Source organism: Phascolarctos cinereus, unplaced genomic scaffold (assembly GCF_003287225.1).
Source record: "Phascolarctos cinereus isolate Bilbo 61053 unplaced genomic scaffold, phaCin_HiC Scaffold_2;HRSCAF=192, whole genome shotgun sequence".
NCBI classification, from domain to species: domain Eukaryota; kingdom Metazoa; phylum Chordata; class Mammalia; order Diprotodontia; family Phascolarctidae; genus Phascolarctos; species Phascolarctos cinereus.
Window position 1 is genome coordinate 213,663,756 of NW_027555625.1, and position 25,759 is coordinate 213,689,514.

The 25,759-nt window shown below is 35.2% G+C and overlaps 1 protein-coding gene and 1 non-coding gene across 3 annotated transcripts in view; one reads left to right on the top strand and one right to left on the bottom strand.

Moving 5' to 3' along the window:
• TTC27 (tetratricopeptide repeat domain 27) overlaps positions 1-25,759 on the bottom strand; it is a 246,620-nt gene that overhangs the window by 199,477 nt on the left and 21,384 nt on the right. For both annotated transcript variants that reach the window (XM_020972342.2, XM_020972341.2), the window contains exons 3-5: positions 25,012-25,141; positions 19,729-19,869; positions 13,353-13,455 (exon numbers count right to left, since the gene is read on the bottom strand). In XM_020972342.2, coding sequence (XP_020828001.1) covers positions 13,353-13,455; positions 19,729-19,869; positions 25,012-25,141 — 374 coding nt within the window. The remainder of the gene's footprint in view (positions 1-13,352; positions 13,456-19,728; positions 19,870-25,011; positions 25,142-25,759) is intronic.
• LOC144456001 (U6 spliceosomal RNA) lies at positions 14,185-14,292 on the top strand. Its single transcript, XR_013484913.1, has one exon. It is a non-coding gene; the product is annotated as a U6 spliceosomal RNA (small nuclear RNA).

Sequence of the window (25,759 nt, forward strand, 5' to 3'; positions counted from 1 at the left end):
AAGAGACCTCAATTTGGACACGCAAGATCTTTGTTCCAGTTCCATCCACAAAATGACTAAGGTTAATTTCGGCAAGTCACTTAATTTCCCCAACCCTTATCTATAAAATGGGAATAATAAATACATGCACTACCTGCCTACCTCACTAAGAAAATATATGTGAAAATAACTTGTAAACTATAAAGTGCTCTATAAATAAGCCATAATTATTATTTCTGTAAAAGAGATGTATTAATAGTCCAATATTATGAATATTACAATTTGAGGAGAGTTAAATAATTTGACCAAGATTACACAGCAAATTGGGGCACCAGCAAAACTACAAATTTGAAAATGACAACCCCAAAACAAAATATTAAAAGTAGTATTCATTTTAAAAGCAATAACTTATTGTTATCATAAGATGATACAAGATAGTATTTACTGATAAGCCTGTGAGAGGCTTGGTGTAGAGTCTTGGTCTCCCAAATTTTAAGTGAACAAAAACAGATCAATGTGTGATCTGAAAAAGATTTCAACTATTAACAGTTGAAGTTTTGTAAAGATAAATGTTTTTGTAAAAGCTTTATATCTGTTTACAATTTGGGAGATAAATGCAGGCTTCATTTCTCTTCATTTCTTTAATGAAATAAAATAAAATAAAATAAAAAGTAATAGCTTAGCTAACAATGAAGATAATACTAATTTTCCCTCCTTATCAGAATAAGCATATATTACTGGGAGAAGATAATATCTAATTTATATTATTTCATAAGCCATTGTTACACAGATTTAGACAGGAACAATCTGTAGAGATCTCTCGGGCTTTCCAGAACTCTTTACCTCCACCCCAGTGGAGCAGGGGAGCAAAATATGTCACATATAAGTGAATAATATAGGTGTATGCATGTATATATTTATATATACACATGTGTATATATGCACACATATGTATATATGTGTGCATATACATACACACAAACACACAAAAGTGATGAAGGTTGTGGGGAGAATGATAAGAGACACTAACAACTGGTGAGACCAAAAAAGATCTATTGAAAGAGGTGACACTTTGGGCTGAGTTTTGAATGGCCTAAGGAACCCAAGAAGCAAAGGTGAGAAGGAACAACATGGTAAGTCAAGGAGGACAACCTGGGCAAAGGTACAGTGGAAGGAGACAGAATGACATAGATGGGGAAGAGTAAGTAAGACATTTGAAAGGAAGATAGAGTGAATGAAAGAGAATGATGTATAACTAGCCTGGTAAGATAGACTGGACAATAGCATCAGATCTCAAACTATACTATAAGGTAATAAGCATTATAACTCTTTGGTATTAGTTTAAAAATAGAAAAGTTAATCAATGGAAAATATTAAGTAAGCAAGACTAAGAAGTAAATGAATATAGCAGCACAGCATTCAATAAAAGCAAAAACTCCTACTTACAGGTGTTAAGTACTCCCCTTTCAACAAAAACTGCTGGAAAAACTTAAAAGGACTCTGACAGAGTGTGAGTTTATATCATCTTACAATAAACCACAACAAATTTCAAATGGAATGATAGAGATAGGGACTAGAACTACGATTTCATTAATATAGGGAATTCCCAAGTAAAGAAACTCTTCCTATCAATGCAGATCAGATCCTTTTCTGCAATTTACCATATTAATGCTGCCTAGAACACGAGTTATTAGGTGATTTGCCTAATGTCACAGCCAATGCATCTCAGCAGTGGGGCTGAACCCATATCTTCCTAACTTCCAGGTTGGCTCTCTCTTCACTACACCATGTCACCTTTCCAAATGGATTCTTAACCTAAATAGAAAAGGTCATATGATTAAAAAAATCAAGGACAAAGAAAGGAAATGTCTTTCATAACCATGACTAGGGGAAGACAAGAGACAAAAATGATCATAAATGGATAAAATTAGTCATTTCAGTTACATAAAATTGAAAGGTTTCTCTACAGCGCTATTAAATACAGTTAGAATCAGAAGGGAGACAATTGGGAAAAACCTTCACAGTAAACTGATCCAAGCTATAAAGAATCAGTATAAATAATATAAAAATAAGACCAATTCCCCAAGAACTAAGTATTCAAAGAATACAAATAAGTTCTCAAATGAAGAAATGTACGTTATCAATAACCACATTCAAATGCTCCAAGTCAACAATAAGAGATATGCAAATTGAAATAACTCTGAGGTTCCAACTCATACACATCAGACTGGCAAAGCTGACAAAAAACAAAAAAGGAAAACAGCAATAATTGAAGGAGTTATAGGAGGATGGACATATTATTGTTCTGTTGGGGAACTCTGTATTAGCTAAACCATTCTGGAAGACAATTTGGAATGACATCCCCAAAGTCACTAAACTATATTTGATCTAGTGACACTACATTAGCTATGTATTCCAATAAGGTCAAAGACAGAGGGAAAGGAGCCACATATACAAAAATATTAATTGTGGCACTTGTTGTAGTAAAGAACTGGAAACAAATTAGGTACCCATCAAATGGAGAATGGTTGAACAAAAAGTGATACATAAATATAATGGTAATTTATTATGCTATAAGAAATGAAATACATGACAGATTCAGAGAAGGAAGTAAAAGCTTGTATTAACTGATGAAGAGTAAAGTGAGCAAAACCCAAGAGAACAATCTATCTGATGAATATAATAATAACGTGGAGGAAACAACTTTGAAAGACCAAAGAACTCCAACCAAACCAACTATGACTTCAAAAGACCAAGGATGAAGCAAACCAAACCTCTCATGACATAAAGATAATGGACTACAGCTACAGAATCAGATATGACTCTCAGACATGACCAATAGCTGATTTTTTTTTTGCTTGATTATAAACATTTGCTCTACAGGGGAAGAAGAGTCTATTATTAGGCAGCGGCAGACATGCGAATAAAAGAGCATCAATAAACCATTTTTTAAAAGCTCAGGGAAAAAGGTGCAGAACATGGTACAACCAGTGATTTTGTTACTATTTCTTTAAAAAAAACAAACACTGGGGCAGTTAGGTGACACAGTGGATACAGCACCAGTCCTAGATTCAGGAGGACCTGAGTTCAAATCCGGCCACATAACACTTACTGGCTGTGTGACCTTGGACAAGTCACTTAACCCCATTGCCTAGCAAAAATAAATAAATGAAACTAAATAAAATAAAATAAAATAAAAACACTGCACAAGTTCACAATTTCTAATACAATTCTCTTTCCTTTTGTTTATTTCTTGAAATGTTTATTGATAACTGAATTCACAAAAAAGAAATTTTTGAAAAATAGGGGTCAGGGACTGGGCTATGGCATGAGAAGTGGGCAACTCTGGAGTAAAGAAAAGATTGTGGGGGGAAATAGTAAAGTACAAAGAGGAAACTGTCTTTATGTTGAAGAAATACCCTGGGAAGTGTTCTCCTGCACTAGAGGTCTTTAAGCAAAAGGTAGATAGACACTGGACAGAGCTGGAGGATGGACCAGATGAGCCCTAAGGTCTTATCTAAAAATGGGATTCTATGGAATCTGTAAGACTTGTTATCTCTGCATCTGCAGCCCTTAGTAGGCATCTCATAAATGTTTTCTGATTTTGTTGGAGAAAAAAATAGTAAGCTAGAGCCAGACAGTAAAAGGCTTTAAATGCCAAACAGAGTAGGTTGTATTTTAGCCAAGAGGCAATAGAAGCATTTTGAGCAAGAAGTATGACCTGTGCTTTAGGAATAACAATTTGACTGGAAAATCAAGAGATTTGAGAAGGGAGACTAGCTAGGATGACACTGCTTTAGAACAGGTGAAGGAAGCTTGAAGGTTACGTTCTTGTTTCTGCCAGGATGGAATTAAAAGCTGTGCACACAAAAAGGCAAGGTGGTCTCCCCATTATGTGAAAAATTAAAAGAGTTGGAAGAATACCTATCTACTTTTCTGTTAAAAAGTTGAATGAATTAAAGGGCAGTTAGGTGGCACAGTGGATAGAGCACCGGCCCTGAAGTCAGGAGGACCTGAGTTCAAATCCAGCCTCAGCCCAAACACTTAACACTTACTAGCTACGTGACCCTGGGCAAGTCACTTAATTCCAACTGCCAAAAAAATAAAATTGAATGAATTGTTCCATGACAGAATACTAATAAAAGTGCTTCAAACTGAGAAGAAAGGAAAAAGAATTTAAATGGCAGGTTTGGAAAGTGAACAATTCAGGTTAAAAGGATCATGTCTAAATACTGGTTTGGATGTCTAAATATTGGATATACCTTAAAATTTAGAAATGATAGTTTTCTGGACAGAAATGTAATACACAAAGATTGATAAGATGGTACTTGTCTAGATTCTTGAAAACAAAATTGAAAGGATCTAAAACTAGAAAGGAAAGGAAAAGGGAGAAAACTGCATGTGTGCGTACATGAGAGAGTGTGTGTGTGTGTGTGTGTGTGTGTGTGTGTGTGTGTGTGTATCTCCAAGAAGTTGGATATTATAAAGAATAGCTATGAGAAGAAAAGAATCATATAATCTTACTCAGAAGGCACCTCAAAGGCCAAAATACACATACAGTCCAATCCATCCCTAAACAAGAATCCACTCTACATCAAACCTGAAAAGTGATTGTTTAGCCTTTAAAGAGCTCACATAAGTAAGAACTCACCAATAATAAAAACAATAATAGCTAACATTTATAGAATACCTTAAGATTTGCAAAGTACTTTACATATATTACATCACTTGATATTCACAGAAGCCCTATGAAGTAGATGCTATTATTATCCTCATTTTACAGATGAAGAAACTGAGGCTGACAGAGGTTAAATGACTTGGTCAAAAGACATATAGCTAGGGAGTATCTGAGGCATGATTCACACCTGTATCTTCCTGACTCAAAGTCCAGGGTTCTATCTACTACTTTAGATTGATTTTTTTTAATTTTTTGTAACTGCATGTTCAGGTCATTAATTCTTTCTTTTTCTCTTTGTTAATTTTCTCAGGGATATAATTTTTCCCCTGAAGGTCACTTTATATGCATTCCAGAAATTTTGTTACGTCTCATTTACATTCTCTTTCACAGTTATTGTTTCTATAATGTGTTCTTCGATCAACTCATTATTCAAGTTGTCATTATTAAGGCTCCTTTTAGGTCAGTATCTTTTGCTTGTGCTCCCTGTATTATTAGCTTTATTGTACTATGATCTACAAAGAATGTGCTCAGTCACTCCACTTTTGAATGTTTAATTGTCAGAAGGCTTTTTCCCCCTCACTAGAGGTCTTTAATCACCATTTTTTCCCCTTTTTTTTACCCAACTGTTTGGTTCCTCCTTTCATTTAAGATATCCTGACAATTCATCCCAGAATGCTTTCAAAGTTCTATCACCTCCCACACACACTTCTTTTGTGGGTATTCAGTCTGTAGCCAATTGTCCATCCCAACTTTCCTATGTGTCATTTCCATATTCTTTGGCCCCAGCAAATGATACCCCCCAAAAAACATTTAAAGTTTGCTATAGTTTATATTCAAATAAACTATTCAACAGAACACATAGGGAAGGTAAACAACAGTTTCTCCACCGGACTTCCTCACTATTCCCTCCAAGCTACAAATCCTATCCTTATATCAAAGATTGGGCAACACTTTGCTACATTAGTACAATCAGAAAGACTGATAACAATGTTTCAGGTCACCTGTCATACAACAACAATGCATTCAACAAACATCACTGAAGAGAGGTTCAGTCCCAAAATGAAAAGATACTCATTCCTTCTTTCATACATGCCACAACTTGTTTCAAATGGCAGTAAGAGGCCATGAAAAATAAATTCCCCAAGGAACTAGGGCAAAAAAACCCACAAGCTTTGATATTTACGAATTCCTTACAGCTGTTTCTTTTATCCAGACACTGACAAAGGCCACAGCTGCCATACCACAGGAACCATGAATAACAGAGAGAGAAAGAAGGCCTTCTCACATTCTAAAACACAAGAATCTCTGATTAAATAAATATGCCATCATACTTGCAAAGATAGGCAGGAAATTTAATTTCTACAGTGGCCTTTCTAAAACATGTTATTTATTACATCCCAAAACAACAATGGATCTGCATCTTTTCAATTTAACTATTCCTTTCAACAAAACAAATCACAGCTATCTAAGCCTATTTTATATAAAATCAATGAAATAAACCCTAGAGGCCTCAGTGTTCTCACTTGCAAAATGAGATGCGGAGTGTGGGAGTGGAAAGGGAATAGACAAGCTGATTTTCTAAGATCCCTGTGGGATACAAAATTCTACAAAATAAACTATTCACATAAGTCATTCCCCAATTGATAAATAGTCAAAGGACATGACCAGGCAGTTTTCAGATGAAAAAACTAAAGCTATTTATAGTCATATGAAAAAATGCTCCAAATTACTACTGATTAGAGAAAATGCAAATTAAAACAACTCTGAAGTTATCACCGCATACTTATCCAATTAGCTAATGTGACAAAAAAAGTAAAATGATAAATTTTGGAGATGTGGGAAAATTGGAACACTATGCTTGTTGATGGATTTGTGAACTGATCCAACCATTCTAGAGAGCAATATGGAACTACGGGCACAAAGGGCTATAAAAATGTGCATACCCTTTGACCCAGCAATACCACTTCTAGGTCTGCATCCCAAAGAGATCACAAAAAAGGGGAAAGCACTTACAAGCTGTGTGACCCTGGGCAAGTCACTTAAATCCCAATTGCCAAAAAAAAAAGGGGGGGGGGGAAGGATCCTTGTGTACAAAAATATTTATAACAGCCCTTTTTGTGGTGGCAAAGAATTGGAAATTGAGGTGATGCCTATCAATTGGGGAATGGCTGAACAAATTGTGGTATATGAATATAATGGAATACTATTGTTCTACAAGAAATGATGAGCAGACAGATTTCAGAAAAACCTGGAAAGACTTACAAGAACTGATGCTGAGTGAAGTGAGCAGAACCAGGAGAACATTGTACATAGTGACAGCAACACTTTGTGATGACCAACTTTAATAGACTTAGCTCTTCTCAGCAATATAATGATCTAAGACAATTCCAAAAGACCCCAGATGGAAAATGCTATCCACATCCAAAGAAAGAACTATGGAATCTGAATGCAGATTGAAGCATACGGTTTCTCTTTTTCTTTTCTTTCTTATGGTTTTTCCCTTTTGTTCTGATCCTTCTTTTACAATGTGACTAATGTGGAAATACGTTTAATATGACTGTGTGTAAAATATATATATATATATATATAGAGATAGATATATATATATATCTCTATATATATATATATATATATATATCCTATATCAGATTGCATGCCATCTTGGGGGAGAGTGGAGGGCAAGGAGGGAGAAAAAAATTTGGAACTCAAAATCTTACAACAGGTAATGTTGGAAACTACCTTTAAATATAATTGGAAAAAAATAAAATACTATTAAGTTAAAGGACAGGGGAGAGAAGAAGAAAAAAAAAAAAAGAAATGAACTATTCACCAAAACATGAATGATGGCGGACTCATAATTGCTCCAGCCATTCTGAAAATCAACTTGGAACTATACCCAGAAAGTGATGAAACTGCGCCTACCCTTTGACCTAGTGATATCACAAGAAATAAGAGGGAAAAGACCTATACTCACAAAAATATTTCCAGCAGCATTTTTGTTATAGCAAAGAATTAGAAACTAAGGGAGTCTCCATCAACTGGGGAATGGCCAGGCATATTATGATATATGAAGTTAATGAGACACATTACATTCCCTAAGAAATGACAAAAGAGACAAATTCAGAAAAAAGTGAAAGGATTTTTTTTGAACTGATACAGAGTGAAGAATCAGAAGAAAAATTTATACAATGATTATGACACTGTAAAGAAAAACAACTTTCAAAGACTTAAGAACTCTGATCAATGCAATGATCAACCATGAGGACCAATGACTAAATATGCTCCCCACCTATTGAAAGAGATGTAATGGACTAGAGGAGCAGAATGAGACATATATTTTGGAACAAGATCAGTTTGTGAATTCATTTTGTTTTATTATGCTTATTTGTTACATGGGAAGGACTGGGGGGAGGGATGGTACACTTACTGGGAGGTAGAAAAGGGGGCGACAGTAAGAGCAAAACAAAACAAAAAGAAAAGAATTAAAGTGTCATCAAAATATTTGTTTTAAATACACAGAAGTGAACAGAAGGAGGTTGTCTGGAATGGTTTTTCACAAACAGAATGGTTTTGCAACTAATGTACCAAATTTACTTTATGCTAAAAAAGATACTGTTCAATGTCTTCTATGTTTTATTCATAATAAGATGTTAAAAAATATTTTTAAATTCTATAAGTGTAGATATATAGATATATATAAAACTAAGCTTTAAAAAAATCTATCATAATTTTATTGGCAATAGTTGTAGAACAGCACATCAAGAAAAGAGAATACTATCATCAAAATTCCTTCTATGAAATCCTCTGTATTGCTACAGCAATAATTAGTAATAATAATTATAATAACCACTAACATTCTTATGTGCCAGGCTCTATACTAAGCACTTTAAAAATATTATCTCATTTGATCCTCACAACAACCCTGGGAAGTAGGTGCTATTATATCACAATTTTACAACTGAGGAAACTGAGGCAGGCAGATAAGTGACTTGCTCAGGGTCACACAGCTAATGTTTGAGAACATATCTGAACTCAGGTCTTCTAGACTCCAGGCCCAAGATTCCATCACTGCACCATCTAATAGTTATACTGCACTCTGCCCCAGTGAGACTAAATGTATAATACTCTGGTTAAGTTCAAGATGACATGCACTGGGAATTTCACTTATAAACTATAGCAGAGGTTCTTATCCTTCTCTATGCTGCGGATCCCTGGAGCAATCTGGTGAAGTCTATATACTCCCCTTCTAAGAATAATATTTTAAATGATAAAGGAAATTATAAACTTCAGTCCAAGGTTAAAAATAAAAGATTTTTTAAAGCTGTAAATTTTTTCCCATACACATATATGGACCTGTTAAAATTTATCCACTTCTGTGGATTCCAGGCTAAGAATCCATGAACTAGCAAGTGTCCAGAGGAAGGTAATCAGAATGTTTAAGACAGTCTCTAGTGCATGCCTTACAAAGCGCAACTGAAGGAATTAGGGATGTTTAGACTGGAAAAGGAAAGATTTAGGGGAAATACTTGTCTTTAAATAGTTGAAGAGCTATCACAGGGAGCAAGGATTAGATCACCTCTGTGAGGGATGAGGGGAGGGGGAAAACTAACAGACAATTACGGAAATGAGTAAAAGAAACACTTTTGATATGAAGGAAAAAAAAATACTACACAGTTTGAGAAAACCCAGAACAAAACTCCAAGAGAAGGGGCAGCTAGGTGGTGCAGTGGATAGAGCACCGGCCCTGGAGTCAGGAGGACCTGAGTTCAAATCCGGCCTCAGACCAAACACTTCACACTTACTAGCTGTGTGACCCTGGGCAAGTCACTTAACCCCAATTGCCTAAAAGCAAAACAAAACAAAACAAAAAAAACTCCAAGAGAAAAGAATAGGATCATAGATCCTAGAAACAGATTTAGAACTAGAAAGGACCTTTGAAATCCTACCTAGTTCAACATCATCATTTTGTGGATGAGGAAACTAAGGCCATAGAAGTTCCATGACTTGCCCTTTTAATGCTAGTGCCTTCCCTCTGTTAACTTTTCCTACTTATCCTGTATATAGCTTGTTTGTTTGAAGATGTTGTCTCCCCCATTAGACTGTGAGCTCCTTAAGAGTAGGGAATATTTTTTGCCTGGTTTTTGTATCTTCAGAGCTTAGAACAGTGCCTAACAATATTTACTGACTGACTAAAGTCACACAGTTAACTGAGATGAGATCTGAAACCAACTTCAAAACCAGTGCTCTTTCTAACAGTACACTAGAAAACTGACTGTCCACAAATAACAAAAGTAGTTAGGTCTAATAAAAGAACTGAACAATCATGACAATAAAAATTACTGCCATTTAAAAATCAGTGTAAGGTACGCAAAGCACCTTATTTCACCTGATCCTCTTATCAACACAGTAGGGTAAGTGACATAAATCCCTGAAATCCAGGGCTTTTGAACAGAGTTCAACAGTATGGATCAATATTCAAGCTCATAATGAAAAACTGAAAAGGAGAATTAACAGCTTAGAACAAAAAAGGAGTGGCCACTTAGAAAAAAGAAAACTGAGCAACAACAGCTCAAAAGTTAACAACTCAATAATAGTAAATCAATATCAGAAGTCAGTAAAATTGAAACATGTAAGATATTTACAATCAGAAACAAAAGCCTAATAGAACAGTGTTTTTTAAAATCTAACTAATATTATCCTCTCAGAAAAACACAATGAAATCAAAGAACATATTTCAAAGTAGGGGAGCAAACATCCAATGGAATAGTAACAACCCAACCAAGAGAATAGGAGTCCTTAAATTTCTAGAAAAAACTACCATTTTTATACACCACCAGCCCAGTCAACTTTTCCTCCATAATATTCCCATAAAATATAGAAGGGCCCAGCTACCACCTTCTCAAATGGACAAGTATCTCCTCTTAAATAGAATGTCATCTACCCACCTCTCAATATAACAGGAAAAACTTTCCACTGAAACCATGGTGAATTTTTAAAATTCATTGATAGTTAATGAATAAATCAAAGAAAAAGTTTTCAAATACTAAAAAAAAAACAATAAGAATTACCACCAATAGAACAAATATCAAAAGATAAAATGAACTGTATAATAAACATATTAAAGGAATCAAAGGAATATTTAAATTCAGTCCAAAAACAGGCAAGGGAAAAGAAACAAACTTAAAGAAAATGCAATACAGCACAAAAAAAATATAATATCAATGGAAGGAATACAAAAGCAGAACAAAAAACAGCTGAGAAAAGATCAATGGACAAGAAGAATGAAATCAGAAGATAAACACAGATTGTTACAGAACTTGAGAAACAAAAGCGGATAAAATATGGTCTTAGAAGATAAGTTGAGAAGTTTAAACCTCAAATTAATTGGGATCCCAGAAAGTAAAAGGGGAAAAAAAAAGCTTGGCACCATATTAAAAGAAGTAATCAGAAACTATTCCCTGAATGAACAAATGAACAATAGGAATTACTCAGCAAGTAGAAAAAAGTCACTGACCTCACCATGTTGAAATCCAAAACTCAACTTTCCAAGACACAAAATTATCACATTTGGAAATTATGACAATGAAAGAATTACAAACGAGTCAAGAAAGTTGAGAAAAATTTAATTGGAAGCAACAGAGTATAATGGAAATAGTACTGAATTTAGACTCACAGGATTTAATTCCCATCATTGAGCAAGCCATTTAATCCTTCCAGTTCTCAGATTCTTAACTGTAAAATAAAGGAGTTGAACTTGATGGCCTCTACAGACACTTCTGGGTCGAAACCTGTGATTCTATGATAAATATTTATTATGAAGTACCCATTGATATTTTCCCAGATTTTTTTCAATGAGGAATCATTACCCCAGGAGAGAAGAGGAAGAACTGGTCAAAAATATACATGCCTTAAAAGCAGCAAAAGTTACATAAGCTTCTAATTTGAACATTTTATTTGGGGCCAGAAAAAAAATACTTAAAAATAACAAAACTCTAACAATTTATGTTGAAAAGTCTACAACATCAAAGATCCCCACAATCAGAGGAGAATTTCAGATCTAAGGACATGATATAATTAATGAAGAGTCCATTACAGTAAGTTTGTCATTATTTTTACCTAGGGATATTAAATATTTACAAAGAAACATTAGTAAACAAATTAATTCATGTTATAAGCACATATTGTAATTAAGGAAAATAAAAAGAGTTCAAATATATTTAGCATTTATAAATAAGGTGCTTAAAATGGCAAGAAATAATTATAAAAGTCTCACCCTCCAAAAAAGAAGTCAGAGAGAGAGAATAAGAGGAGCTGATAGCCTGAAAATTAAACTTCTATTTTTAACCAAAAGGGGTTGTTTATTTATTTCTTTTAGCATTGGTAACTGTTGTAGAAAACTTCACTAAGCTATTCCTAATAGATAAGATTAAAAGCAAAAATAGGAAAAAAAATGAAAATGACAGGATCAATCAAATTTATTATATATTAAATGTGAATGGTCTGAATCTTCATATTAAAAGAATAGCTACAGAATGGTTTGAATAAATTCATCAATATCACAGAATAATAGGGAATATCCAAAGAAGCTATCTTGTCTTTATTCTATAGATGAAGAAGCTGAGTACCAGAAAAATGAAGTGACTTGCCCAAGATCATGCAGTAAGCATAACAAAGGCAGATAAAATTGAAATCAAGGCAAAAATTGTAAAAGAGGAAAAAAAAAGTGGTGAAATAAATTGAAATACTATACAATAATGTTAAATTTACACACAACAAACAAGTCCACAATTAGATTAATAAAAGTTAATAGAGCAAGAAAAAATAAACTATGATAATAATAATAGGAGCCATCAATATGACAAATCTACTAAAAGGATCAAGAAATAATAGATATGAATTAATTGCTGAATAAACTGATATATCAATAAAATGCAAAATATGAAACATTCAAAAACTATAAACATATAAGGAATATAAAAATTTTGGGGAAAGAATTAGATGAAGTAAAGCAATTTTAAAGAAAGCAAAACCAGACGTGATGTTATATATTCACAATGACTACCATTACCTAAAAATTAACACGTATATAGAATGTAGAAATTAATGAACATGAAATGGATGGGGATAAAGGAGAAGTAACTATTAAGCTAATATGAGAATAGTATGTGTTGAAATCCACTATTCATTTTTAAATGTAAATAGTTACCTCCCCTACCCTTCTTGGCAGAGGTAGGGCACACTGGTTATGAAAAATTGTGTATACAATCAAATTTTTGATATGCTAGGGTTTTTTTAACTGTTGGGAAATGTTGGTAATATAAAAATAAAAGATAAAGAAAAAAAATTTAAATAAAGAGAAGATTCCAGATGAGACCCACAAAATATGTAAATAGCTATAAATGTATGCTTATTTGGCTTTGTTGTTGTTCAGAATATTATTCAGACCCATCTGAATAATATCTGAATCTTTTCTGAGTCCCAAACTATTGACTTCATTTTTGATGATTTGCTTTTCTCAGAAACATCTAGTAGAGCACATGCAACTGTATGATTTTCATGCTTTTATCAGAATTATAAAAACACTTATTTAAAAAGACAGATATTAAGTCACAAGTCACAATTTGACAAATAACTGAATACAAACCGTTTCAAATGAAATTTTTATAATAACACACGTGAAAATTTCAACACACACCTTGCTCAATACTGGTCTGGGCAAGGCTGAAAAGTTCAGATGAGCGTTCTTCTAATAACTGCTGGTGAATGTTCACACATCTTAAGGTCCACCATGGTAAAGTCTAAAAAAGAAAAAATAAACTCAATAAGCTAAAATAAATTCAGAATTCAGAAAAATTCATACCCTATAAAATATTTCATTTTAAAAATAACAATATATTTATAGCATACCTATAGATCCATTTAAATACAACTTTTAATTAGATTTAAACATATTAAGCAAGTTTGTTAAATTCACAAAATTACAGAATCTAAGGGCTGGAAGAACTCTCAAAAGTCATAAAGTCCAAGTTACATGTGAATAAGAATTCTTTCAATAATACATAACAAGTGGTCATTAGAAATTTGTTTGAAGACCTCCAGAGTGTGGAACCCACTGTCTCTTGAGATAAACCATTCCACTGAAAGACAGTACTAACTGCTGGGGAGTTTTCCTCACATCAAGTTAAAATCTAATTCATGTCCCTCTCCAGGCTGATCTTCAGATTGAACAAGTCCAACTTCTTCATCAGATGATTCCAACAGATATTACCATCAAATCTCTATGCACCGTCATGATTTTTAACATGCACTCTATTTGCCTATGGGCCAGCTCTATTTGGAAGTCCCATCACTACCATAAATTAAACACTGAGACAAATGAAAAGGCTATTGCAACAGTCCCAATGGGGGATGAGGAGAGCCTAAACTAGGGTAGAGGCTGTGTGAGTAGACATAAGAGAACAGACATGAGAAATGTTCTGGAAATGACAAAACTGATGACTAACTGATCCGGGGGAAAGTGGAGAATCGTGCTTACTTTGGCAGCACATACAGTAAAACTGGAACCATACAGAGAAAAATTAGCATGGCCTCTAGGTAAGGATGACAAGCAAACTAGTAAAGCATTCCAGGTTTTTTTTAAAAAGAAAGAAGCATAAATGAAACATTTAAAAATACAAAAAAAGAAAGCAAAAGAACTTCAAAAGGGGACAGAGACAAGCAGGGCACTATCATGATACTACCATGATAAATTTATTCTATACTTTTTGAAAAACTTTATTTAATAGAAGTGCAATTTCATCTGAATTTTGAAAATGTTCGCGTTTGTTGATGTTTGTCAAGTTCATAATAAAAAAAAAAAACTGATGCCCCAATTTATAAACCTGGGTGACCTCTTTCTACAAATCCTGCACTGTCTCAACTATATGGGTAAGGGATGTCCTTCCAAAATCATATTCTATCAATAGCTACCATGACTCTCTAGCACCTATGATATCAGATTTGCTTCCCAGCATTAAAATAGCTGGTTTAGCTTGCATATTACACATACTTTGTGCATCTGTGTACAAATAATGAGGTCACAGGTTTTACTGCTAACTGCTTTCTTGGATTTTTATCTAAATTTCTACTAGTATCTACAGTTTTTCTTCTTCCTACATTGTGGTTACTCTTCACAATATCCAGCAGAGAGGCTGTTTTCAAATAATAGTAGGAGATGGCCCACCAATCTGCCTGCCCAGAGAACCACAACAAAAATCAGCCCTCTTTTAGTAAAGGAAATAGAGAAATCTCTGAGTTTTAAATCCTAAGAACTGCCACGTATGAGCAAGAATGGCCAGTTTTCATTTAAAAGGAAAAGCTGAACAAAGAATGAGGTCTACATAAAAAAAATCACAAAACTACAATGTCAAGAGAAGTTTAGCAACTGCAAGGAAATCGAGATAGCTTTTTTTCTTAAACCTCACAAAGCATGAAGTCCAGATTGGATGGCTGACATGTTACTTATTTCACTGTACTGATGACAGTGAATAATATCTTCTTTCAAATAATGATCGCCATAGTTACCGATGAAAGGCTTATGACTGACAGAACTTAAGATTGCATTGCTCACTCATTACTGCCCCGTTAATCTCACTTGAAAGAAAAAAAATGTCACATAGCCTCATGCCTTCACATTACATTTTTGAATTCATAGCTAGTCAGTCTCCAGTGGAGAAAGATATACTTTGCCTCCAAGGACATTTTAATTAGGACCAACTTGAGAGAAGAATTTTCTGTTCAGAGTAATGTCATTAAAATCCACAAGACAAGAAATCATCGTTCAGCTACAAAATACAAATTCTAAGTATTGGCAACATTTTTATGTTTAGGGGCCACCACTGTTATCCACATTTTCAAAAATCTTCTTTGTGCAAATCTACTGAATGCAGAAGGTGTGAGTACATGACAGCTGATAAAGACTATCACTAGCACTCTTTCTAACCCTCTCCTTGAAGAGCCAAGGACTGTATTTAACAACATAAGAAACTCGTCTTCTACACAGGGGCTTAAATCTATACTCTATATTCTATATTCTCTATATACTCTATATTTAACCCCCAAAACATGGCCTTAGTCTAGATCCAAGACTGTCTTTTCTCAATTCATACTCTTATCAATTAACATAGCAAATGACACAGAACTTTCTACGTTTTAGAGGACCACAGAGGGTGTATTCTTTGAAGCAAATATCCTGGAACTCAAAAACAGAGCTCAAAGCAATTGCTCTTTAATATAATAAATGGGCCATGATTCAAGGTTATTGGCCAATTGTTAACAGCATATTCAATTACATTGTCATTTCATGCATTCAAGAAATTAATTCGGAGACCAATATGATAAATGTTACATCTGAGCAATCAACTTATCAATCAACAATAAGCATTTACTATGTGCCAGGCAATGAGTTACTGTGCAAGAGATACAAATACAACAAAGGATTCAATCCTGACTAACAGAGAGCTTACATTTACTGAGAAGTTCATTAACATACAATTATCATAAATGAATGAAGGAATGAATGAATGAAAAGCATTTGTTAAGTGCTTGGTATATACCAAGTGCTTGGTATATACCAAGTGCTAGGTATACAAATACAAATGTCCTTAAGGGGCTTACATTATAGTAGGGAGAAACAAAACATATAAGGGAGAAGTAGTGAAGAAAGAGTGTTTTACTTTGTCACACAGATGGTTAGTAGAGTCATAGGGAACTCAAATGACATGCCCATTAAAGAATCAACAACAGCATGATTTGGTCACATCACAAACATGTGACAAAGCAGGATGAAGGTCACTTAAAGCTTTCAACCCAAACGTTTAAACAAATCAGTTACATACATTTCACATAACCTCTCTCAAAAATGATTTTTTTCAAATGCATACTACTCTTTCAATAGTTAAGAAATATAAGTGTTATCTAACAAAATGACTCAGAGGACTACTAGGAAGAGATTCTGTCAAAAGGTTAAACCCACATATTTCATCATTTTGTTATGCAACACAGAAACAATATAAATAAGAATTTTCAAAATTAAGTGGTTTGGGAAATAAATCCCAGAACATTCCAAATGCTGCATTTAGAGGTTATTAGGGGTAAGATATGCATTAAATGATGAGAATTGCTTCTAAACTCTCTATGTATTTGTTGTAGTTAGTTGGCAAATTCTCATCCTAGAAGTGCTCTGGAAAAGAAGCAGGAGAACAAATCAATTTAGTCATGTTTTATACAAAAACATTTCAAATACAAAGCTTCTCTGTCTTTTTAAGTTTTAAAAAGCCTTCACTCCTCTTTTTTTTTTAACATGTACTTCCTTCATTTCCTTCACCTTTTTTACCCTTAAACAACAACTAAAATTTTATGATCATAGAATCATGATTTAGAGATGAAAGAAATATCAGAGGGCATCTAATTTAACCATTTCATTTTATAGTTAAAGAAAATGAGACCCAAGAAGGTTGAGTACCTGCCCAAGGTCACACAGAATATGACTGGGGGGTGGGAGGGTGTAACCCAGGTCCCCTGAAGCCAAATTCATTGGTCTTTAGACTGTATTACACTACCTCCTTTTAAGATTAAAAGCAACAAGGACAGATATGTACATGGCCCTTTAATGCTGTCTCACGTAGATGAAATCACTGAATCCTTAAAACAATGCTGCAAGACACAGACAATTTATTATCCCCCCCTTATCAGAACACTGAAAGAATTTTGGAAGTTTACTAATTACAATGAACTCGGGTCTTTTCTTTATAACACTAATAAAAGTGTATGTGTATTTTAATACAAAATGGTGATGAGGGTATAAAATAAAACCAAACCAAAAAAAGCCTTCTGACTAAAAGATTTATGACAATGTCACAGTTCTGCCTGATATTAACCTAGCCTGCCACCTGCTGGCAGGGACTGGGAAGAGGAAGAGTGGGATTCTGATCATTCAATAAGCAAAGTGTTGGAGCCTTTTATCGTTATGTAGCAAAAACATCTTGGTCAAGAGAAAAACAAAAGTCAAGAAAGAAAAAAGAGTTTACACTGAAATCTACAAACTAAAATGTTTTAGAAATGTCTTCTTGTATTTAACAACCACTGTCTAAAGGCTTCTGATAGATTCAGATTAAGTCCCATTTCTAGGGTTTTCCACAATAAAATAAATGAAAAGCCCATTTTAAGACATTCTGCAGCTGTCCTGGCACTGGTACTTTCTCAGTGAGAGGAAATATAGGAATTAGGAAATCTGAGTATGGATTCACATACTGGCTATGTGAATGACCATGGGCAAGTCACTGAAACTCTCAATGTACCTCTCAATGTACCCATGTACCTCACTAAGACTAGGCTAGAGAGAAATCAAACTATGCTGGTGGAGGAAGTTTCTAGACCAGGAATTTCCTGGATCATAGATCCAACACCTCCACCTCAAATTTTATAGACATAGCTATAGAGAGATATACATATACATATATACATATACACACACAAACATACCTGTGTGGATATATATAAATATATATTCAAATTCCAGAGCTTAAATAGCAGGTCCAAACATCAGCCCAGGATAAACACCAAAAATATTGTAAACTATTACAAAGCAGCCACACTTAATGAAAGGTCAGATGACTTGGAACTAGATCAGCTCTGTCTGACTCTTACAAGCTATGTGAGCCCTTCTCAGCTTCTATTTCCTCATCCAAAAAATGGAAATAATTCTCACACTACCTTCTTGACAGGATTGTAGTGAAGAAACCACTTAGTAACATCAGTGCCTGATAGCAATGTGAGGATAGAGCATCAGCCCTGGAATCAGGAGGACACAAGTTCAAATCTGGCCTCAGACACTTGACACTTAACTAGTTGTGTGACTCTGGGCAAGTCACTTACCCCCACTGCCTAGCAAAAACAAAAACCAAAAAAAAAATGTGAGTTATTTGTTATTAATCTGGTGCCAACAAACAAAAACAAATCAGAACATGAGGAAGAATGAATTTAAATTCCATGCATTTACAGAGCCACTTCTTCAGGTTGTTGTTGTCCGCAACACCCTAGGAAAAGGCTGAAGATAACTGTATAACAGTAAAGGTGAGTGAAGGGTGATTTATGTTTGAACCTATAACTAACATATTATTAAAAGTTAAAATTTTCATAATCTTCAATTCCATGTAAGCTCCTTGAAGACACAGATATCTCCAGTATTAGCACAGTGCCTGGCACATAGTAGGCTCTTAATAAATGTTTACCTGTTATTGATTGATTAATATAAACCTAACCTGGAACAGCATTTAAAGACCCATTTCCTTAGGTACCATTTCATCAATCAAAATAAACAAATATAGCCCAGTGGAGTTCTTGCTAACATCCCAATTTGTTTTCATGCTTTCAGGATGATTTAATAAAGCGCAAGTACAACCATGCCACTCGCTTGCTCTAGAAGCTTCAGGGCTTCCCTTAGTACCTCCAGGATAACATGCAAACTTCTTTCTTTGACATTTAAATACCTTGACAATCTGGCTGTGGCCTATCTTTCCAGTGATTCCACATCACTGCCCCTCAAACATTCCTACTCACTGTTCATTGGACATGGCATTCCATGGTCCTCCATGATTCTCTATAGGCTGTCCCCGTGCCTAGAACAGCCTCTCTCCTCACCTCTGCCTCTTAGAACCCAGTGCTCAGCGTTCAAGGCCCAACTCGAGTTTTGCTTTCTACAAGTGGCCTTTCTCCATTCCCCCACATCTCATATTTAATCACCTATGTACACAATGTGACTCCCACCCTAGTTAAATATCTGCTTTGGGGTCAGAGTTTGTCTCCTTTTTGCTTTTGCATCTAACCCAATACCTGGCAAATGCAGGAACTTAATAAATGTTAGTTGAAATTAACTGAACATTTCATATTTTTGTAACACTTTATAAGGTTTACCCACAAGAACCCTATGAGGTAGGAAATATGAGCATTATCATTTCCATTTAAATAGTCTAATGTTAGTACCTACTAAATGCCACCACATAAATAACTTACATGGTACTTTTTTTTCTTACCTGGATATTGGGGAATTTATGTCTTAATTTCACCAGTATTACTCGAGCTAATAACAGCAATACAGGATTAGAAGTCAGACTGTAGATCGATTCACCATCTAGAACCAACAGACTCAAAACAACTGTGCATAATTCTTTGGTCTGAAAGAAAAAAAATTTTTTTAAAGTGATCACCTATCAATCTCACTGATGAGACATCTTTCATTAAAAAAAGAAAAGAGTAACACAGAAATTTTTCTGTCTTACACAGACAATCATCTCTCCATTAACTAACAAAGTACTCCACTCCTGACCAGTGGAACTAGCGTACTGCAGATTAGAAGGCATCGGAGATATGATCTATAGGCTCATACATTTAAAGACGGAAAGGACCTTAGAAATCATCTGGTCCATCTCTCTCAATTTATGGAGGAAGAAACTGAGGCCCAAGAGATAAAGTCCTTGCTTAAGGTCACCCACTAAGTAGTAAGTGAGAGAGCTGGAATTTGAACCCAGTTTCTAAACCTCACTGACTTCATCCAGTCCAGCTTCTCACACACTGCAGTAATACTTCCTATTCCTTGAGAGACACTCACCCAACTTTTGCTTTTTTTCTCCACTGCATATGACTCTAAGTATTAGAAATCTCTTTTACGTAGTGAGCTAACACCTGCCTCCCCATCACTTTCACACAGTGACCCCTAACTCTTTTTTCTGGACCTGGACAAAACAAGTCTATTTCCTCACCCACATGACAGAGTTCCAAATATCTGAAGACAGTAACTATGTACCATTCCTCAAGCCTTCTCTTTTTTGAACTAAACATTACGAGTTGCTTCAACTTTTCCTCATCAGATGTAGTTTCCTAATTTGTCATCCTTAGCTGCCCTCCCACACCTCCTCAGGGATCTCTATCAACACATTGGGGATGGGGGATGGGGAGAGGGGGGGATGCTCTGTGGGCCATAAGGGTGGAAGAGAAGGCAGCCAGTGTCTAATGCTGCCACATGAAAGATTGTTTTCCTACAGTTTCAGGGCCACAAGAAGCATTTGCAGTGAATATCACACAAAGAAACAGCAAGCATACTCCAGCTATTCTCCTCTCTTCAGTATCTGTTTAATACAACTGGCTCTTTCCTTTTCTGTCACAAACACGGTAAAGTCTCTTCTATCCTTTTTTAAAAAAGCTTTCTTTCTATCACTCAACTGCAGGAGAATTACTTATCAGGGAAGTAAGTAATCTGAGGAGAGGTTGAGAGGGTATGCATTATATAGCAAGCATTTTAATAAACAGTTGCCAAATGAATGGATGGATGCATGAATAAAAGAGGAAAGGAGCATAAGATCCTAGCATTTAGAACTAACAGACTTTAGAAATCATTTATCTCAACCTATTCATTTTACATATAAGGAAACTGAGGCCCAGAAAAGGGAAATGATTTGCTCAAAGTCACACAAATACTAAGCAAGAATTCTCAAACTCCAAAATCCAATGTTTATTCTACTTTGTTTTTAGAAGGAAAAAAAAGACTTTGAAAGCAAGAAATGAACTGAAGATGCTACAAAGGTGTGGGATTAACAAAGGAGGGTTCTCTCTCAACTTCAAAAACAGCTGAGAAAATGACATGTGAATGCAATGGAATATTATTGTGCAGAAAAACTGATGAATAAAGAATTCAGAGAAACAAGGGAAAATCTGTATGAATTTATGCTGTGCAAAATATACAGAACCAAGAAAACAATAGTTCCCAACATATAAATGAAAAGATTGTTCAAAGGATGTCAAATTCTAAGTAATGAGAAAAAAAATGAAGGCCCTAGGGATCAGATTATGAAATGGACCTCCCTCCTCATGGCAGAATGGAAAACGAGCAGTAAAAAGATTATTATATACACTGTCAGATGTAATCATTGTATCAGACATTTTTGATTGTTTTTCCTAGTCCCAAGGAAGGCTTCAATCCAGAGCGAAGGATATAAACTGACTATAATGTAAAGACAAGAGGCATCAATAAAATGCATCTTTCAAAAAATAAAGGATGTCCCTTATATTTTATTTTTCTTGAAGCAGGGCAAAGAGGCAGGGTACTGGAGCCCTTACATTTTCTTTCCTACAAACAACCACAACTTTGGTCAATAAAAAACTATATATTATGAGAATCCAGGATATTGTAGTCCAGTGCATACACTCTTAACGTGATCAAACATGGACAGGTATCTCTCTTTGATCCACACATACTACAATGTAGGGGATCTACAGGCTTTATCCCCTAATTTTCAAGTTAGAAAAGAAGAAAGAAGAAAAAAGCTAAGTTAAACCATGGAAAGTGACAGGAGAAGAGTCAACACTGAGAAAACTCATCCTTAACCCACTTGACTTGACTTGATGTCAAAGCCTACCTACTCTAAGCATAAATTTCAGACCATTTTCCTGAAAGCAGAATCACTGGCTATAAACAGCATCAGAGAGAATCACATTACACATGTACAAGACATGTAGTTTAGATGAAAGTATTGCATCATTTAATCAGATAATATTTCACTCTCAGATGACTAACTTGGAAATTATTTGGGTACTGCTTGATACTCAATAAATGACTGATTTCTTATCCAACTTTCATCTCAAAGCACTTAAAATATGGTACTAATTAAACTTTTTTTTTCAAAACAAGAAAATTAAAGAGTCTAAGTATCTTATCTGTGCCTATGAATTACCAATGGTATTCTGATTTGAGTTCTAAATGCGCTCCCAAAGGGTTTGGGTAACAATCTAGTTTTAAAAGGGAATTGTTTGTTTCTAATTTTTTTTTTAAAGACTGGTTTTCCCCAAAATTGGAAATGCAACAGCTACCCAAAGGCCTAATCCCACTAATAATCAGCATAGGATCTCTGACCCACTCCTTTTCCAACCTGAACTGGTTTCCCCTTCTTAGGCAACCTAGTAGGTCCCTGATCTCAGAGGCTCTCCACATCAGTGCCAAATTTAGTGCGGACACCTGACTGGCACAGCCCACTGTACCTCCGATCTTCTCATCAAAAGATAAACCAGCCTCAACCTCCTTGCTAGCCAGGGATTACAGAAGTGCAACACCATACCTGGTTTTATGTATCTAACTTCAAAAGGCCATGCTAAGGCTATGATGATCATAGGAATATTTCATCAGTCACTGTCAAGTATAAGGCATATTAAAAAAGAAAACATTTAATAACATGGCAACAAAAAGATACTGAACATTTAGAGAAGCAGGGCAAAAAGAATGAAAGAAGAGTTAAGCACTGATCAAGCAAGATGTGCAAAGGTGACCTCCAGTTGTACATAAAACTTCAGTTAACACTGCTGTATATGGCCAGTTAGCTTAGCAGATTAAAATAACAATCCTGATGAAAACAATGGGCTGGATTGTAAGACATTAGCTATGCTGTGGTGCTAAAATTCCTTGGCCATACCCTTTTCCTCAGAAGCTGTCTCAAAAATACACCAGGAGAATGGGGGAAGATGCATCAGCATAAGTCCATTGCCCATGCTAGGGTCTCTCCTCAGCCCAAAAACTCCAGCAGCTCCTCTGTGACTATAAAATGAAGACTCTCAAAGCCAGGAAGACCTGACTTCAAGTCCCACTTGTGAAACATACTGGCTATGTTATCCAGCATACATTACTTAACTTGCTCTACAAAACTTTCTTAGTTGCAATAGAAAGAAAGTATGAGGGACATCCTTTATTTTTTGAAAAATACATTTTATTGATGCCTCTTGTCTTTACATTACAGTCAGTTTAAATCTCTCCCTCAGGAGTGAAGCCTTCCTTGGGACTAGGAAAAACAATTAAGCAAAAATGTCTGATACAATGATTACATCTGACAGTGCATATAATAGTCTTTCTTACTGCTCCCTTTCCGTTCTGCTATGAAGAGAGAGGTCCATTTCATTATCTGATCCCTAGGACCTTCATTGGTTTTCTCATTACTCAGAATTTGCCATTCTTAGATGTGATCTTGGGCAAATAATGTCACATCCCTAGGACTGAACCTCTTCATCTGTAAAATGAGGAGGCTGAACTGGAGGACCTCTGAGGTCCCTTCTAGATCTAAGTCCGCAATCCTGTGATAATTTTAAACGAAACCTTCCTAAAGCGTTTAGTAACCACTTTCCTGTCCACCTGGTCCAGTACACATTTCCCTGTCATATTAAAGCAAATTCATTAAATTATGACCTTCACTGAATTTAACTTTTTGATGATTCAGCATAATCATGACCATCAATTACCGAAGAGCCATGGTCTCAGAAGTTATTGAGTTATGCAGAACAATTTGCCTCTATACTTCCTGGCTCCAAATTACTGCTTTTTTAAAAATTCTGATCTCCTTCTTACAGCTTCTTACTGCTCGAGCTTATCTCCTCCACTGCCGGGAGGATCTTCCTCTAACAACCATACAAATTCTAGTTTAACAATTTCCCCTCTGCTATGGGGCTGGGAAACTAGACAACTAAGATTGTTAGAACTGTATCTAAAGAATGATCAAATAGCTGAGTGGGTGCCTTACATATAGACTTCATAACATCCATGTGACTGCTCTGAAGCCCTTCTCTTTGTGGGGAGAGGGAAGTATATTTCCTGTTTCTTAGTTCTTGGATTTTTTTTTTTTATCAACTCTCAGTGGTTAGCACAGGCCTGCATATGCATAGTGTAGGTATTTAACATGATGAATAGTTAACTGACCAATCAGTAGCATCCATCTGATATATTTACCTGTGACACCTTCCATATGTCACTTTAACCCTTTATATCTCAGGTTCTTCATGTATAAAATGAAAGGGTTGGATGAGATATCTAAGGTGACTTCTATATCCAAATCCCAGGATCCCATGGGAAACATAATCAGTTACTATTCTTAAATGTAACTGTTTTCTTTAATTTCCTGGACCACACGTCCCACAAACAATAATTCTCACCTCAAACGTGATCTAGAAGTTTTGCATATACACATTTTTCTAACTTTTTTTAATATATTCCAGACACTGCAACTAAGAGGCAGAGGTGTCTGCACTATAATGAGAAACACAACCAAATGCATAACAAACTAGGTTATCATCATTTGACTAGGAGTTGAACAAGTAGAATTGGAACTTTTCAAAACATTTATAATCTAATGAAGGAACAAGGACTCATGTAGTTTCCTACATGATGAAGAGTTATATATGCATCTTTATTATCCTATAGGTCCCCAATTCCATATGTATTCACACTTTTTCTCAGAGACAGTAAACAGAGTAAGAACCCAAAAGGGAAGGTTGAGCCAACATACGTCACTGAACTGCTGTAATAAAACAGATGGCAAGAAGTCCTGGGGCTGTAAGTCAACAGGAGGTCCAGTCCAGTTGCTCTGAACGAAGAGTTGTAAGCTGCTCACTCCAAGCAGAAATATCATCTGTTGTCTGCAAAGGAGAGAATTAAAAACATAAACATGAAGCCCTTTTGTGGGTACAGCCACAGGTACATATGGTCTGATCTTAGTTATATAAAAGAAAATCAACGATCTCAGTTCAGAATGGTTGAGAATATCTAGGATACTTATCAAAACAGTTCTGAAACAAACTAACCCATCTCAATGATGAGGTACCATAGTATGGTAAAAAGAACGCTGAACTTGAAGTACTGAAACTAAAACCACAGGACTGGAGTTCAAATGCTAGCTCTGCAGATTTTGATCTGTGTGACTGTTATTTAATTTCTATGGGCCTCAGTTTCCTTATCTGCAAAATTAGGATTCTGGACTAGATGACCTCCAAGGTCCATTCCAGCTCTGGAGACACAATCCTGTGAACTTGCCCTTTTCAAAGTTCAGCAGCTCTCACATTTTCTGAAAATATCTGAATGATAATCTGAACATAGGAAGAAAACCCTAGACAAAGATCTTACTGAGCTCATTTTCTTAAGTAATTCTCATGCTGCACCATCTATATAAATATCTGTGACAGAAATAAAAAAAAAAGTTGTCCTCTAAAATATCCTTGAACTACAGGCTGGAAAGAAGGTAACCCATCTACATAGAG